This window comes from Chiloscyllium punctatum, chromosome 40, assembly GCF_047496795.1.
Source record: "Chiloscyllium punctatum isolate Juve2018m chromosome 40, sChiPun1.3, whole genome shotgun sequence".
Classification (NCBI taxonomy): domain Eukaryota; kingdom Metazoa; phylum Chordata; class Chondrichthyes; order Orectolobiformes; family Hemiscylliidae; genus Chiloscyllium; species Chiloscyllium punctatum.
The window spans coordinates 37744148-37762448 of record NC_092778.1 but is presented as its reverse complement, the minus strand read 5'-3'; the positions used below and the strand labels follow the sequence as shown (position 1 = coordinate 37762448).

The 18301-nt window shown below is 36.6% G+C and overlaps 1 protein-coding gene across 14 annotated transcripts in view; it reads right to left on the bottom strand.

Annotated features, from left to right (window-relative positions):
• Positions 1–18301, bottom strand: part of rbfox1 (RNA binding fox-1 homolog 1) — a 1745467-nt gene that overhangs the window by 515703 nt on the left and 1211463 nt on the right. Inside the window, exon 1 of one of the 14 annotated variants that reach the window (XM_072559578.1) lies at positions 8452–8561. The exons of 9 other annotated variants lie outside the window; for them this stretch is intronic. Coding sequence is in view for 4 of the 5 variants with exons in the window: in XM_072559565.1 (XP_072415666.1) it covers positions 7588–7731 (144 nt within the window). In the remaining variant the exon portion in view is untranslated. Of the gene's footprint in view, positions 1–7587; positions 8062–8451; positions 8562–18301 lie in introns of those variants that run through there. 4 more of the 14 variants (XM_072559565.1, XM_072559567.1, XM_072559569.1 and 1 more) reach the window with 4 other exon arrangements.

Below are 18301 nucleotides of genomic sequence, written 5' to 3'. Positions count from 1 at the left end.
GTCATTCAAGGGTGTTCTGACCTAAGCCAAGATATATATTTATCCTTCGCCAAAGGGGAGCAAGTCTTGGGCAAGAAAAGGAGAAAGAAAATCCAATAGAACACACACCGTACAATTCAAAACAAGGTATGTTTCCCTCAGTCCTCAGCTCAATTTCTCAAGAAGGTATTCAAAAGAACCGACATGCTGTGAGAGGATTGTGCATCTCCCCAGAGTTCACAGTACACTGGAAAACAAGGTTAACCTCATTTCAGTTAAACAGAATACACCATTGCTTCTTATTGCAACAGCTTCCAGATTATCTGAAATATGAAGGATCGTGGTATCTCACTTAAATTATTATACATCACAATATACTGTGCAACATAATTTCAACTGGAAGATGTGCATGGGTCCAAGAAGACATTTATATGGACGCCCCAGTAAGGCAAAATTGTCCTAACAACAGCATCCTTGTTACTGTTATTGAATAAATTGCCATTGAGGCATTCAAATGATACATCAGAACATTGCTTGACTGACTTAATGTTTAATCTACAATTTACTAAACCTTTTTGAAGTTGTTAGAATTATCAGCACCTTTTCCTTAATGTACCTAACCAGTATGTTGTAAAATGCATGGGGTTTAACAGGTAACTATGAGGATTGCAAAAGGGAAGGTGCAGATGATAAAATAAGAATAAATTCCTTCTGCTTATGGCAATGTAAGCAGGTCATGCAGCATGGAGCTAGTACTTGAGACCAGGCTGGCATTAAAGTGAGAATTTGATTAGTTCTCCCCCAATTGGTGACAATAAGTTTATAACTCTCAAGATGGGTAAGAATATAATAATTGGGTTTAATGAAACCCATCCAAATACAACAAGGTGAAATCATATGGTTGCACATGCACCAGTCCTTAAACATAACATTTTTCTCATGTTGTAAAAAATCTGGTCCATACCACCAGGGTAAATCATTCAATTCTAATGGATCCAGTACTTCATCGTCTCACAACTGTAGTTCCAGAATTATTGCATCCAACAGAATTTCAAAATCATCTGCTGAATTTTGTTTACAAATATGAATTATCAATCCAGGACAGGCTGGTTATTCAGCAAAATGCCTCCTTGATAACCGTGCCCTGATTACTGCGTTATCATTAAATGTTAATTTCTATTCATTAAAATGAGAACAGTGACAAAGTTTAGCTTCAAATAAAGTTATTGCATTCTAAATGGTGTTTCTTGCAAGAACAATTAGAATTTTGCTGTCAGAAGGTGCTTATTAATTATTTTGCATCAGCTGTCATGATAATGGTCCTCAGAAATTTCTGGGAACATCCCAGTCTGATTTTCAAAGAGATGTAGTTGAGGAAAAAAATTAGTTTCTGTCTACACATCTTCAGCTCAACTTTTTTTCTTAATTCCCCATTGCAGTGCTGCACCAACAAAGCAACATGACTATCCTTAGGTTTAGATTAGAAAGATATTTACATATTTCTCTGAATCCTGCCAGTATTAACAGATTCTCTAAATCAAAAAAGTCAGGACATTTCCTTCTAGCAGCCAGCTAATTTCTATTCTGCATGTGTAGTATTTTATGAAAGGAACAGGATCAAAACTCAATGAGATCTCCCCACAGCTGGAGCTTGTGACAGCACAGAGACCAAAGACAGAGGCTCCAAATACCCCATTGCAGCACAGGCATTAAATATGCTATTTTTCCTAATTAAATTCATTGGGCTTCAGTCCTGACAGGGAAGGAGGGGAAGTGAAATGTGAAAAAGTCAATTGTTCTGAAGTGCATACAATCGTCTTTAAATGACTGATGTGGGCAGAAATTGACAGATTTCCTCCTGAGAACTGGTATTAAACACCTGAATCTAAAACTGATGGCGTTGCGACCTACAGAGCATCTGGATATCATTGATGATCTTTCAAGGAAGAATGTGCACCGAGACAAATTCAAAACGGTCTCATTTTATTTTCCATGCAACCAACGCCAGAAAATCAAGGAAACTAAGATGAATTATCCTGACTGCAAGAGTCTTGTGTACTACTAAAAACTATTTCTTCTCAGGAGAATGAAAAAGAACATAGAATTGGGCTTTAGGTTTAATTTAAAAATCCCACTTATTTTGCATTTTTACAGTAAGCAGGAGGATAAATGAGCTTTTAGGCCATAGTTGTAATTTACCTCTCTCTAAATTACAGCAAATAACAATTTTGCCTGAATCACTTTTTTATATGTGCTCCTCTGTATCTTTATCACTTTTCCACTTTTGAAATGTATTTATCACGAGAAATAAGGATAGTGCAGTTTGAATTTGATATTTTAATAAAGGATCATTCATTTCAACAGCAGAGTGCTGCTTTCTTCAAAGTATTCAATTGTTTTTTTTAAAACACTAATATTTTTCACCTGACAAAACAGTAACCAAGCCAATACAAAATCAAAATTTACAACCATTAATCTATTCGCAAGGTAAAACTGGGGAGATAGTTCCTTTTTGAAATCTTTGTGCTGACACATTACCTTCAAAATCAAATAAGCAAAGATTTGCTCACAAGGCACTGGAATTCACTTCTAGTTTGATGCATTTTATATACTTAAAGGGAATACAACTTTCAGACTATATCTATCAGCCTTTGGAATTATACAGCCCCAGCTGTAGGAGAAACAGGTGGCAGGTGAGCAGTAGTAATGTAGGCTTCTGTCAGTCATGCAAGTTTAACAATGGCTGCATGTTTTCACACGAAAATGTTACAAATTAACACAAGGAAGTAAAATTGTGAAACAATAAAGGTGGAGACAAACATTTTTTGCCAGCATTTCGGCAGCAGCATACTGAAGCATCAGATACCTTCTGCTGTAGCTGTGTAATGAAAGGAAAACAAAAGTGCATATTCCAAAATCAAAGCATTGGAATTCGAAGAAGAATGCAAGAGTAGAACTTGACTTTGTGCACGAGCGTACATTGGGAGTTAACAAGTCAGCAGCCTACTTTAATTCTCACACACAAAGTCCAAGGTCATTCCTAGGAGTCTAAAACCTGGCCATGATTGGATGTTCATTTTTGACCACTCTCAATGGGTGCCTTTTCTTTTGAGATGTCAGCTGCACTGCTATGTGAAGTATATTGCAGTAGCTGAAACCTTCATCTCAATGAGCGAGAACAGCAGCAATCTTGCCCTGTAGGGGCATCCCTATTCATGGACCGTACTGATGGGAACTGTGGAGAAGCCTGCAGAGAGTATCCTCTTCACTTACTGTGAGAACAGTCAGAAGGGGGAAGTCCAAACAAGCAACAAAAAAACAAGAGTGAAGAATTACATTCCTGATAATGGGTTACAACTGTTATCTAAATCAATGGGTTGTGTGATGCCAGGAACTGAGTTTTAAAATTATTTTGGACTTTAAAATTCAACCTTGGCATTGGGCATTTTTGGAGGGGTTTTGAAATGTGCATTGGTATTTTTAAAATATGAACAAGTATATATTTTAACGATTCCAATCACATTTCAACTCCATATGGATTGCTGAGCTAGAGGATGGATTGATGGAAAATAAGAAGCAATGGTTTCTGAAGCCTAACATATTTGCAAAAGGTGAGTGCATACAAACCTGGTTTTATGATGATTGTTGGTGAGGAATAATTCTCAGCAACATTTAATACCTAACATATAGTGTGAAAATAAATAAAATAATAAAGCAACCTTTATTCTGTTTAAAATGTGACTTGTAGTTGCATACAGTTTCCAACTCCCAGTGTTACCCCTTGGAAATTATTATTTCTTGACTACATGTAATAAATTGCTTCTCAGTTTGGGACATTCAGAAAATGTCATCATTGCTCAAAGATGAGTTTGTCTGGAAAAGTTGATATCACCACAAGAAAGGTAAACCTCCCTTTGTTTAAAACCAGTACTATTTTACAAAGTATCCTTTCGATACTAATTTGCAACTTTACTAGTTCTGCCATTGGAATACAATTAGTCAGATATGATGTGATTTGTTTTATCACTAAAAATTAACTATTAGTCTTTTTTCTCTCGAAGATGCCTCATTCTCATGAAAGCGACATAAACAATTGTTCAAAAAGACAGGTAACAAGATGCATTTAAACTTCTAAGTAGCTCTCAACTGCATAATACAAAAAAAACTTATTCTAACAGTGAGGCCAATCAAGTAACTACTGTATAACAAAATCACCAAAAGCAGCAGAAAATAAAAATTTTAGATATCTATTGAGCATTCTATTGACACAATATGCTTAATGTAGCAAAACATTAAAACTCAAATCTTGCATAAATGATCCAGTTGACAGATTATATTATAAATTTATCTCAATCTGCACAACATTCTTTTAAAGAGGTTTATGAAATATTTTACTGTATGAAATGCATAGAATAGATCTTCCACCATTGCTGTATCCTCCTCTTTATAAATCGACAAAAATACAATCTAGGCAAAGCAATTTGAAATCCCAAAGGGAGCAATTTTAACTGTGTGATAGCACAGAACAGGTGAAAGCAAATTCACAACTTGTTTTACATTTCTCTCAAATTTAATTTCCATCATCTTCAGTTGAGAGAGATGGTAAACGGGTTGCCAGTTTGCTATTGCCAGTTTTATACTATAGCACAAAGTCAAGATTGCCCAGGGTGTTCACATTTTCCTCAGTGCTAGAGTGACTTTTCCATTAAATAAAAGCTGGTGACTAAACACTCTCTGTTTCTCCTGCCCAGCTACATGTACGATTTCACCACGTATGTTCATACATAAAGCAATATGCCCAGACTGGAAAACGGCATTAATAGTACTCGAATTACTGCAACAAAATGAAAAAATCTTCTCATAAGGAATTAAAACAGATATTTCAATCACTCCCTTAAGCATTTGTTGTGCACAGAATCACAGCATGCATCCTCATTATTTAAAGTTTTTAAAAGTTTATGATTATGAAACAAGCTTTTCGAAGATTTTCTTCTAAACTAGATGAACAAATAAGTCAACAATTACAAAATAATCCTTGGGTGTAATAGAGAATTAGCACCTACTTGCAAACCTAGAAGACTTTAAGTGAAAATGTCTGCAAATGATTTGGATTTTATAGTGCCTACTTTGAGCACTAGTTTTACTTGCGAATTTATCCTTTGTGAAAATACTTCATAAGACAAAGTATGTGTATCATGGTAAGAAGAAGATATCAAAACAACTGTGTCACAATAGCGTAGAGGCTCCCAAACACCAACATTAGTAGAATACAATGTTTCACATTTATAGAAGCACATACAAACAAGATGTGAAATTATTTTTTCCATTTTCGACAGTTATTTTAATCTAAATAAATGGAGGCTAAAGCAGTCTTTTGTATTTGAGCAAAAGTATAGCAAACTATGAAAAGGCATCTGAGCTGTCTTTGAACATGCCTTTTCCAATTTAAATGACTGATTAATCAAGTTATTTTACCACAACAGTAATTATAAAGTGGGGGATACAACACTTGACATGTTCATCATAGATTACAATTCACTAAGTTGGAGATGCTGCTAATTGGTAAACTCACTTCAGGTTCACTTTGAAAAAAACTGAATGGTTTCAAACATTATCTTCGCTTCTACAAAGAGGCTAGTTCAATTTCTGTTTCAACAGCATTCAGAAATGAGCAAGAATGATACGTACATTTTGTTAATTCAGTCCATGCTGGAGAATGAAATGATACATGCTTCACAAATCATGTCATGCTTAAACACATGGTGCTGAAAGATACCGTGCTGGCAAACAGCATTACAGCTGTGGCAGAGGTCAAGCCAATGAGCCAGCAAGTCAAAGCATTGAGGTGGATGAGAGCAGGGCAAAGAAACACATCAGATCCAATAAAGAGAATTTTTTTTGCTTAGGAACTGTCAAACAAAGTGATGGTGCCACACTAAGGTGCTGAAGGTAACATTAAACAAATGTGGACTAGTAGGAGGTGAGCATATGAAAGCAACCACAGAAGCAACTAAGACAGACAAAGTGAAAAAGTCAGATTCTTTGTCTTCCCTCTATTGAATTCTCGTTAATGTTTTGTCATGTATGCAGCTGGAAGTATGCATTTTTAAAAATTATAGTTATTGAATTAGAGACTGACATCACATTTTCTCAGTTTTATGACACTTTTTTCTCCTGTTACCCCAAATATGAGCACTGACCTATACCCCCTCATCCCCTTGCTCTGCAATCTTGAACTTTCATATGCAAATCATCACTTTATGAGGTTGAGTGACCTACGGTAAGTCAAATCAATCAACAACCATGACCATTCGGACCATTTCAAACAACTAATATATTTTGCTATACACGCAAAGATTCATTTATTTATTAGAAACACCAGTGTAGACTTGTATACATTCACACATTTCAACAACTTTTTTTGATTACTTAGATTTTTAATCCAATTTATTTTTTCCACCTGCAAAATACGTAATTTTGTTTTAACAGAACTATGCAATACAAAATGCTCGATTTTACTCGATTTTTTAAATTAGTTTTATGGAATTCCAATATCAACTACCTGATTACTAATTAGTTAAAGACCCTAGTTAACCATTTTACTCAAAATTTGCCATAGTGAAAGAAATACATCTAAATGAGCAGCATTTGATTTTCAACAATCTCTATTTTAAATTTGGTACAAAAATTAGACAAGTAACATTTCTTCAAAAAATGTAAAAATATTTTCTACACTGCTTTTTAATGGTCATATAGAAAAGTTCGAGGTCAGAGGTTTTTTTTGTCTGTTTGTTGACTGCTTGAAGAATGGCAATACATGTGTTGAAAACATAAAGAATAAAAATAGTAATTGTGCAATAAATCTTCCCAACAAACATTGAACTTATACATAATAATGTGCTTATTATTTTAATTATTAAATGAATGCCATGAAATTATGTCACAATAGCAGGTTGTATAAATACAGCAACAGTTATTGATATCATAAATAGGACATCCAAAGCTCCAGATTTGCCACACCACAGAATTTTGCAAATTAAAGCATGCATATATGAACTTTGACTGCTGACAATATACAGTTTCCATCTAATAGAAAGGAATTTCAGTCTTATATGTCTGAAGCTATCAAATTCAATACAAGACTTTCATTTCCCTTCAATAAAGTCCAGAATTTTTGCACCCATACAATATATGGAAACCGCTTTTGAATTGAAAATTGCCTGAATGAATTGTGCAAAAGGCCGTACATTCAATAGTCTTCGACAACAGTGCAGCAAAAAAAGTTGCAAGGTTATAATGGATCAGGAATTTAAACAATCTCCCATCTAACAGATACCTCAGGATTTGATTGGTGATAGATCATTCTTCTGACTGTTTCAAGAAACTCATGTGGTAGCAACCACCTCAGAGGCAAAATTTAATAAACCTTTCCAAAGAATTTGTGCTAAAAACAAACTGCACATAAATTTTTATATACCTGAGAAACAGTATGCAGTACTAGGTATCTTTATTCCCCCCATTAAGCATCACTGTTTTCAATCAAACTTTGGCAAAATAACAGGGCTAAGACTGTGAATTATTACTGCAGAGAATATAAATTCTCCTTACCTGCTGTAGGTACATGAAAGTCAAGGCACAGGAGAGCTGGGGACACATGCCTACATTGGGCAAAGCGACACAGGTTGCACCCGTCAGAGGATGCTGCATTCTGTTACTCTGGGGTCTGGAAAGAACCAGCGAGGGGGCTTGCATGCACACACGCTTCTCTTGTATCTTCTTTCAGGACCAATTCACAGGCAGCCTTGTGCCAAGTTGCATTGAAATAAGGAAGCTTTTTCTCTCTCTCTCTCTCTTTTATTTTGTGAAGCAGTGCAGCATACAAAAGACCCAGCCGTCAACCTACCAGGCCTGTGAAGACAGTTTTTTAAAAAAAATCTGCACAGAGCTAAACTCAGGTTCCAGCCTGGCGATGAACATGTGCAACTCTTCTAATGACAGAGTGAGGGAAGACTCGTCACACAGCATTAGTTGCTGACTAGTGGAGAGCGTCTGATTCACTGGGGCTCAGTCGGCTGGTGCTGATGTTTCATGGTTCTCATTTGTCAAATGGGTCTTAGGGCAGAGTCTTTTCACACTCTCCCCTTGCACTGAAACTCAAATACTGCATTTTAAAAATCCCAAGGGAGGCCCGGCTGAATCGTGTATGGCTGGGAGATTTTGGCAATTAATGTCACTATCCAGCTGAGACCATGCTGCCAGCTTGATGTAATCACTTAAATGCGGAATTAACCTGCATTAAACAATGGGGGAAAAAATGGGCGAGGGGTGGGAATATCCCAACGCGAGAAACACAGGAGCATAAAGCATCCAGCCACTCAATTCGTTCTGTGTCAAATAATTTCAGCAAAGCCTCGTCATAAATCATCAAGCAAATCATTTTTGATTACGGGAATTAACACTTAATCCACTTACAAGAAGGTCTGTTCAGGAAGTGACAACTGTTTTCCAATTCTGTCACAAGGTTGATAAACTGAGCGCTGCGCTTGGAAATTAACAAACTTTTCATCATGCAAAAACAATGTGAAACTAAGGCGTCCCCCTCTCTCTCTCTCTCTTCACCGACAGAGATATGCCGCGTCTTCCAGCTTTGCCTCCACTGCATCAGGCTTTGCTATGCAAAACTCGGTGCATGACATCTCTTTTCTCCAATGAAACATGATAAATAATAAATAATGTTCTAATTTGACCCAATCAAGTGCGATGCCACGGCAGACAACAAAAAAACACAAAAAAGTGAATAAAATTAGTCACATCTAAGGAAAGATATTTTTGAAGTGCAGGTAGAGCTACAGAATGCTCTGTGTCCAGAAACAACCCTTTGTAAAATATATTTCCCTATCAGATCAAAGTGTACCCTGCCAGCTGTGATTTCTTGACAAAAATGCCTATCGCCATTTCATGACTTTATTATTGCTTTTGGTCTATAGTAGCTCTTTGCAGTAGATTAAGAGATTATGAAGGCTTGCGTTAACCTCAGGCAATAAAGAATTGCTAATTTTCTGTTTCTATTAAGCAGTGTGGTACTTCCAAAGAATTCACCAGCATTTAATACCAAATGTCTAGTGACTTGACTTCAACCATCAACTCCCTCTACATTATTTCACTGCTCTTTATGAAAAGGTTACCAGTTTTCATTTCATTCGTGGAGTACTATTCATTAAAACTAGCATTTATAAATAGGGTAGCTTGATATCAGACATTCCTCTTTGTACATCTTTGTCACAGCTCCCTCCCAACCCTCAACTTGGGCCCTTTCTTTCGCAGCTAGGATTAGTGGATTGTTTATTGATGAATAGAATAAGTATAGATTTTGTTTTCAAAAAGTGTTTAGGCAAATGTTGCTGCTGTTGGAAATCAGTAAATGATGTGGCATTTCTCTTCAGCATCTTTTGTTTATATTTGTTTTCTGTTTGCTGCCTATAAAACAATAGCCACTATGCTTTATAATTTGAGCTTTTTCTCGTGCAATATGCTACAATACAAATAAAAATATTTTTATTCAGGAAATGCACTGCTTAGGGAACACACTTCACTTGGTGCCTGTGCGGTTCATGCAGTACCAGCAACATATATCTAAACAGTACTGTAGATTTTGCAAACATTATCTGTTTGGCATAAACAAATTACTTATTTCCATACAATTTTCATACAACACAACTCATGATTACAGCAGATATGAGAATCACAAGAGTTGTGTCCATAATTATATTTGGATTTTTGTTGTATGTTCATATTAAAGTGGGAGGCTGGAAGAGTTTGCTCGAATGTTGACTCCTTTATTGATGTTGCAATATTTATTACTAAGAAATTGGGAGGAATATGTTTCACGTTTGTTCTGGGTATGGTGCAAGAAGTATATTGCATATTGCAGTGATACTGAATCTGAAAGAGCTGATCAGAGTATGGGATATGGGCGATGGCCTACTGAAATTGTTTTTTTAAGTTTATAAAGGTTTCAGGAGGTTTGTCAGGTTTCAGTTTGAAATCGTAGCAAAGAACAGAACTATCTCAGAAGCTACTTTTCAGACACTGGAAAGACTTCGTGGAAAGGTCTATCTAATTAGTCCCACTTCCCCAGCTCATTCCGACATGTAGCATATGGCATGTATGTGACAACTTTGAAGCAAAAGGCACTGACTTTGAAATATTAGAGAAATATCTAAAAGATGAACAATTGAGGAGCTAAAAATAAGACAGGAACCCAAAATTCAAGTCCTCATACTATTCCAATATGAGTTTTACCACACTATTACAATAAATGTTTACTCACACAACTCAAGCATGAATAAACTCATGCTATTTCAATATAAATATACCCACACTATTCTCAAGAGTACACTATTCCAATATCTACTTAACCTACTCCAATATCACTGCACTAGCATGTTTCCCATATCAGTGAATCTACACTATTCTGATATGAGTGTACTAACAGCATTCCAATTTGAATGTATCCTCACTATTTACATATGAATAAATTCATATTGTTCTATTATTATTTCCATGTTTGACGAGCGGCTTGAATCATTTCAGGGTAAATTGAGGACCAAAAGTCAGGGGGATAATAATAATTTTTCTGAAAATGCCCATTTTAATCCCATTTCGTATGTTGCCTCTGGTAAAAGACATTACTCTGAGGCTACAAAAGATTTAATTGGGAGGGGGTGGGGGAACAGCTGGAAGTTCTGACTCATGTGAGAAACAATGACATGGAAAGGAAAGGGTTGACGTTCTGCAATCAAGAGTTTCAGGAGCTAGGAATGAAGTTGAAAAAGGAAGACTTCAAATACAGTTGGCTCTGGATTCGTCTCAGTTACCCCTTAATAAAGAATTGCAGATGAAACAGTTTAATTTCTGTCTAATGATATAATACAAGGTCGAGGACTTCAAATTCCTGGTCCAGAACTAGCACCAGTCATCTCTCAATTGAGAGAGCAGACTTATGGTCCTCTATAACTATATTGAGCACCCTAAAACCTGTCCTCTATCAACAAGGCACACTCATCATGATTATAACGGCAAACTCTCTACATGATTGGATGAATGAAGCTCCAAGAAGCTCAATATCAACTAGTGCAGAGTAGCCCACTAAGTCAGCTCCCAACTGCCTACATAAACATTCAGTCTCTTCATGTGTGCCACCTACAACTTCATAGCCATTGTATTCAAATGTTTATCACCCACAAGAACAAAGGCAGCAGGCACATGTTATCAACTCAAGGAACCTTCCAAATCACAAACCTTTGCACTCCAAATTCTATTGCATTCCTTCACTGTTACAGAATCAAAATTCTATCTAATGTACATTGGGAGTACCTTCACAACAGGGAGTGCAGATTCAAGAAGATGCCTCACATTGCCTTTGTGAAGGCAGGAAGCGAAGGCCAATACATATTGGCTTTGTCAGTGAAAAATAAATTCTAATGTCAGTGTGCTTACATTATCAAAATGCAACACCCACAATAGCCCAAAGTGTTCAGAAAAACTACTCCAATATGAGTAAACTCAAACCAGTCAAATGCAGGTGCAATTAAACCAATTCAGCATAAGTGCACCCCAAGTTAATTGTAGAAACACTAATTTAAGTCATCACACTATTCCAGCATGAAACTTACCTCAAACTGTTATGAAGTGGGTCTATTTGAGCTATTCCAATATGAGTGTATCCACAGTGTTCCAATACAGATTTATTCATACTACTGAATTTGGATGTACACTCTACAGTCAGTTCTGCTATAATGCAGTAGCTCTGTTCTCATGCGATCCTGTGTTGTAAGAATATTGCATAATAGCAGCACCATTTAAACTAATGAGGCCGGAATAACATTATTATCAATACACGCTTTAAAAGTTTGCGCTGTAAAAAGTGTCCACAATTCGTCAATCGTGTTATAGCAAATTTGTATTAATGAAACATGTGTTATAGCAGAAGGACTTATATTCAAATCTAAGTGCCATTACACTATTCCAGTTTGAAGTTACATTCTTTTCCCATTCAAGTTGCACACTATTCCAATACAACAAGACTAAGACATATCCAATTGTTGTTGGAGAATTCAGTCAAAAATATTTTTTCCCTAAGTTTCAAATGCTTTTTACCTTTTAATGTTGTGCTGTAAGCCTCAATCTAGAGGTCAATGAGGGTCATTGACTGTGTTTCTTATTTGAATTCCCTTTTTATTGAATTGAGGTGAAATGCCTTGTGACCTGCTGAGCCATGCAACTGGAATGTGGGGAATCACGGAAGGAATATGCATCTAAGACCAGGTGGTGCAGTGCGTCAGCTCAAGGCCCAAGGTGTACATCAAAGCATCAGCAAGTTTTAAATTTATTTCAACAATAAATATCTTTATTAACTAAAGAAAAAACAGCTGGCAGACAAATGACAGCAACTGCCCCACTTTAGAACATGCTGAAAAATGGCTATGTTGCAAATGCAGACACCATTTGCAAAGTAGTTCACTGGGTTAGGAATTTTCAATTATTCTATTTTTAAAATGGAAAATAAACATTTTTGTTAGGGAATGTTTCAAAGGATTAAAGCAAATAATGTAAACTACCAGCATGCATGGCAACATAAATGGGAAAACATTTAGAAGTTTAATTTAAACAGATCTATCAAATTAAGCTCCCTTTATTGAGTTTAATCAGTAAAATACTCATGCATATACACCAGCAAGGTACCAAGTTAGGTTTCTGGTACGTCTGAAGTCACTAATGGAACTGTATTATGATATTGCAATTAATATCAGAACCTTGGGGTAGAGAGGGAAAAAAAATTGCCCAGAGATCCTGTTCATTATTCAATAATACCCATTGGGTGAGGATAGGATTGAGTCAACTGCCAATTGTAAATGACCATCTGTTGAGTTTCAACAGCAGGAGGAAAGTTACTATCGTCCTATTGGACTACAGGGCTGCTCTTTCATTAGACAAAAATGACTGTTGGTGATTTAACTTGATGGCCATCATAACTCAGGCAAGGGGAGAGGTTGAGAAGGAGAGTTTTTCATGGTAATGTGTGAACAATGGTCAATGAATAAATATTCCAGAGGATTTCTACCATTGTGAAATGACAGCCGACAAAAAAATTAGTATCATGATTAGAAAAGAAAATGAGTGGAAAAAATGGCAAGCAAACAGTCTTTTCAGAGTGTTATCTTTATATATTTGCAATGAACACCTTAGCAGCATCAGAAAGATAACACAATCATTAGTATTGTTCAATGAAGGCACAAAATAGGTATGATAGCTTAAAATCTTAGTATTCACTGTGACTCTTTTCTCAGAATTTGGCTCTTGTGAAACTGAAGTTTATGATATCAAAGTAAAAAGAAAAAAAATATTGCAGCAATTTTTCCTCATAATGCATGATAATTTACTGAATTGTTCTGTCATAGGTCATACACGCAGTAAACAAATTCTTCCTATACACACTTTAAAATAGATGTTATAATGCACCACTCACCATCATTACCAATTTTAAATCTTGTGTTAACAAGGATTTACATATCCACCATATGGTTAAATTCACACAGCACTGTGGCTTTTCTCTTCAAAGGGATTGGTTCTGCTCTCAAACATCAGCAAGCAACACATAGATCAGCTTTATTCTAGCTGGTCCACAGTAAAAGATAATCTCATGTTGCTCAATATAAGCGAATAATATTTTACTTTTGCATGAAAAGCAACAACCACAATGAAGCTCCTACCAGAAATTGCTGCTGTTCCCTCACTATGATAAGGGCATGCATTTCGAAGAAGGATGTTCAACATACTAAAGTCTGTCTATGACATTGACGATTTAATCACGAAACAAAATACATCTCTGTAACATACTAGAGATAGAAAATGTTTATTACTTTCCCTATTATTGGTGATGATTGTCAAATGGTCAGGTGGGACTTGCATGGTTTTGGATAAATTCATTAAGGCCCGGTTTTGCAGAAGAACGGGAGAATTATCCCCAGGATCTAACATTTATCCCTTAATGAATGTTATAAAAGTAGATTCTTTGGTCATGAGCGCATTGTTATTTGTTGGAGCCCGCTATGACAAATCATCTCCCATGGAAGGGAATCCTTCTTTCAAAACTATGCAGGGCACAATTCGAACACCCTGCATTGGAAAGATGTTGCCTCTAAAACCTGCCCACCTGCTCTTGCATCCAAGTCCCCACCAGTAACCCCCATGAACCACAGTACACGCCATTCACCTGTCTCCAAGAATCCAGTGATGATCCCTAGTGAAACACTCAAAGCATTATTGGCAGTAACCACTTCCGTTTGCATAAGTGAAACGCAGGATTCCTAGTTGATCACAGCTTCATGATCTCAGAACCTCTGTAAAATCTTGCTCAATACTCTACCTGATACCTAACCAGTTGTTTGCAAAGTTTTAACAAAACTTCTGTGCTTTTTATAGTCAAGGACCTGGATTTTAATTCCTGAGGCAGATGTGTAGAGTCATTTAGCATAACCACCGCGAACAAAGCAACCTGAAGTGGCTAGATTTGTGCTCTGGATGGAAGATGTGAGTGGATTGGTGTCCCCTTCCTCTAGAATAGTTCAGAGTTTGGTGCTGGTGAGTGCAAATATAGGCTGTTTACATCCATATCCAGTCTACTTGTAACTTATGACCCATTCATCTCCCATAGCCCCTCATATCCACCTTGTCAACTTAGCCTCTCTACTCAGACCACATGACCTCTTCTGCTACTATGCCAACCAGGTGCCAAGCCATACCATGACCCTTGCTCATCAATCTATTGGTACACACCTTCCATGTTTACTCATCCAATATCCACGAATACAGACCTCAGCAGTTATGTTGAGATGAGATAAAATAAATTTATTTTATCAAATAATAGATTCTCATTGACAAACACCCATTTAAATCCCTTAAGTACTTAATCACATATAAAACAAACCTCATGGAACAGTCAATGAAAATATGAACTTACAGGCTCAACCACAGCAATAACGACAGTTTGTAGGATGAAATAAAAAGTAATAACATTATAAAGACAAACATCAGGCTTATGTAAGCAAACAGTGATTTATTTTTTACTCAGACCCAGAGGGCTTGTTTGCTTATAAAATTTAAAGAACAGTGGATTCAAATAGCTTGACAATTTGACAGTTCCCCAGAACTTACCCACCTTTAATGCACAATCATGAGCAAAAGTGGATTTTATTTGAACTCAGCACTGAGCTCAATTGGCTTTGCTAAGTTTGGGTTTTCCAATGTCCACAAATCTGAAAGCCAAATGCTGGTATTTGGGTCTAGATTAATTTAGGATATCTGGTTGGCATGAATGAGTAGGGCCGAAGGGTCTGTTTCCGTGCTGTACATCTCCATAACTTGATGTCTCCATTTTCCAATCCAATGATCCCAATTTTAGCAACTTTTTTTAGCTTGCTCTTCCCCTTCAATTATTTGCTCTTGTGTACAGTTTAAGATTGTACCAATTATTTACAATGCCTCTTATTCTTCTTTCCAGACTATAATTGCTTCAGTTGTCAGCAGTAAATTTCATCGGCCATCCATCGGCCCGTTACACCAATCTGTCTATATACTACTATGGACTGATCAGAGGGAGCAGGCATGGATGTGTAAAGGTAGTTCATAGCTAACTAACTTCATTGAAATTTCTGAAGTGGTAGCAAAGAGTGTAGATGAGGGAACCTCTGTAGAACCCATTTTACATGGACTTCCAGATGTTATTTATTACGTTTCCATACAAGGGTTTGTTAACAAAAATGAAACAATATAAATCTGGACAACACCAATAATCTTAGAAGGGAGTTGGACAGTGATTTGAGCTTGTGGAAATCACCTGAGTGTGGGCAAAAAACAGTGATTTGTGTTAAGCACAGCAACATAGCATAGGCATGGCGAGCTACAGAAATGGCTTTCTGTACAGTAAGCTGGTGTGGTTCTAAAATCCTCCAGTGAAACCTAATCATTGATTTATAAAGAAGTAGCATAACGTTCTGTGCCATTACTCATGAAGTTAAGAATTTCAAATGGCTTTTCCATTTTGAAAACTGCCAACCATTTTAGCACCACTTTATTTATCTTTATTGCATCCATTTGCTCCACTAACTCCTGCTTCACTGGAAAATTGGTAGCATCCTTTTTGTAAAGGCAAAGGCAAAGACAAAGGTCACTACCTCAGCATGCCATCTTTGTCTGGAAAAGGATCTCTCTTTGTCCCTTCTTGGCACCACCCATTCTTTTACCAGGTGATTCTTCACTGTATGAATAGCCTAGCATATAACTCTCATTTTACACACCCTTTTTAATCTCAATTCCCTGAGACAGCCACAAAATTTTATCTTGTGTTCCCTTGCTTTGCTCCTCATTGTAATGTGTGTAGTCTGTACCTTGAGCATTAGTTCTTTGAAGTCTATCCATTGCTCATTTACAGTTTAACTCAATCATTTTTGATTCCAATTCACCTGGACTGGATCACTTTACATTTCACTGACAGTAAAGTTTCTCTAACTGAACAGTTTTACATTTGAGTGTTTTTTAAAAAAAATTACTCCACATCCAATCTCATTGTGATTACTGTTTCCAAATGTTCAAATTCCATATCTTTCCCTATATCCCTTGTCATCCCCTAGAAATAGGTCCAACACTTATTTATGCAATGTTTGAATAGAAACACATTGATCAAGAAATTTCAGTACAGAAATTATTCCTGATCTTTGCTTTGATTTATTACCTCTAATTTTTATCAGACTACATGAATATATTATACTAGAATAATTGAATTAATGCAGAGAAGTGATGACATTTGAGAGAAAATGAATACAATTGAAAATAATGTTGAGGTAAGTCTTGTACCTTCAGCGTCTTTGCATTATTTTGTAGCCTACAATATCAATCCAGCAGCTATGCTGATTCTCTTTTGTTCCCTCATTCTAGTCAAATAGAGTACAGTTTTGAACATTTTAACCAATTCCAGGGCTGTAATCATATCTTTGATCTACAATGCCAAATCTAGCTCCCTTTCACTCCTTTATTTCTTTCCTATTCCTACTGCAAACACTATAGGCAGAAATGTAAACATTTTCACACCCACCCTTGTTCGAGTCAGATCTCCATGACTGCCATCATATTAAAATCCAAGAAGGCAATTTGTACCTAAGCTGCCCAATGTTATTCATCGCACTCTACATTTACGTACCTGCAGTGCCAACATCCTGGAGTCTCTGCTCACTCCTTGCTGAAGCAGTTCAAAAGCTAATCACACTACCTTACTTTTCCCCATAGCCTTGTATCCTGATAATTATCCATTTTTTCCTTATAAAAAACAGCAGACTTTTCCTTAGCTCCTCACTATTGCAGCTCCAACAGCTATGTGTACAAAATACATTCTCCAAACATCTTTTCTCATTCTCAATGATAATTTTAAATTGATGATTCCTAGCAATCAATTCCCAAAAGCATAGCAAATATTCTTCCCCTATTTATTCAATCAAAACTCATCATAACTAACAAACATCTATGAAATTCCCTCTCATTATTTACTCTTCCAGTGAAAATAGATCTCGGATCTCAAGTCTTTCCGAATAATAGAATGCACCAGCTCTTGTGAATTTATTATTCACAATTAATGGCTTATATCTCCATTGCTTTAATGTCCTTTCGATTATGGGGTGCCACAGTAATCAAATTATGAGCTAAGAAATGTTTCAAATAAAAATCATCATTATCCCGGTTTTACAGTATTCCAGTACTTAGAAAGAAAGAAAAAGATGTAATTCATAACATGATTTAATGGCTCAGAACATCACAAAGGAATGCAGCCATTTTTGGAAGTATGGAAAACAAATGAGCCACTTTCCAAGCAGCGACATCCGACAAACAATGATAACTTAAGTGACAGATAACCTGTTTTCTAATGATGTAGATTTGAAGATAAATATTGCTCAGGTCGCTGAGAGAACTTCTCTTCCTTGATGGGATATTTCGTGGCCAACTCAGGTGGCAGAAGGGAGCTTAATTGAAATGAGAAGACATTTCTTCAGCCAGAGAATGGTGGGCCTGTGGAATTCATGGCCACGGAGCGCAGTGGAGGCCAGGATGTTGGGTGTCTTCAAAGCAGAGATTGAGAAATTCTTGATCTCACAAGGAATTAAGGGCTATGGGGAGAGTGTGGGTAAGTGGAATTAAAATGCCCATCAGCCATGATTAAATGGCAGAGTGGACTCGATGGACCGAATGGCCTTGCTGCCACTCCTATGTCTTA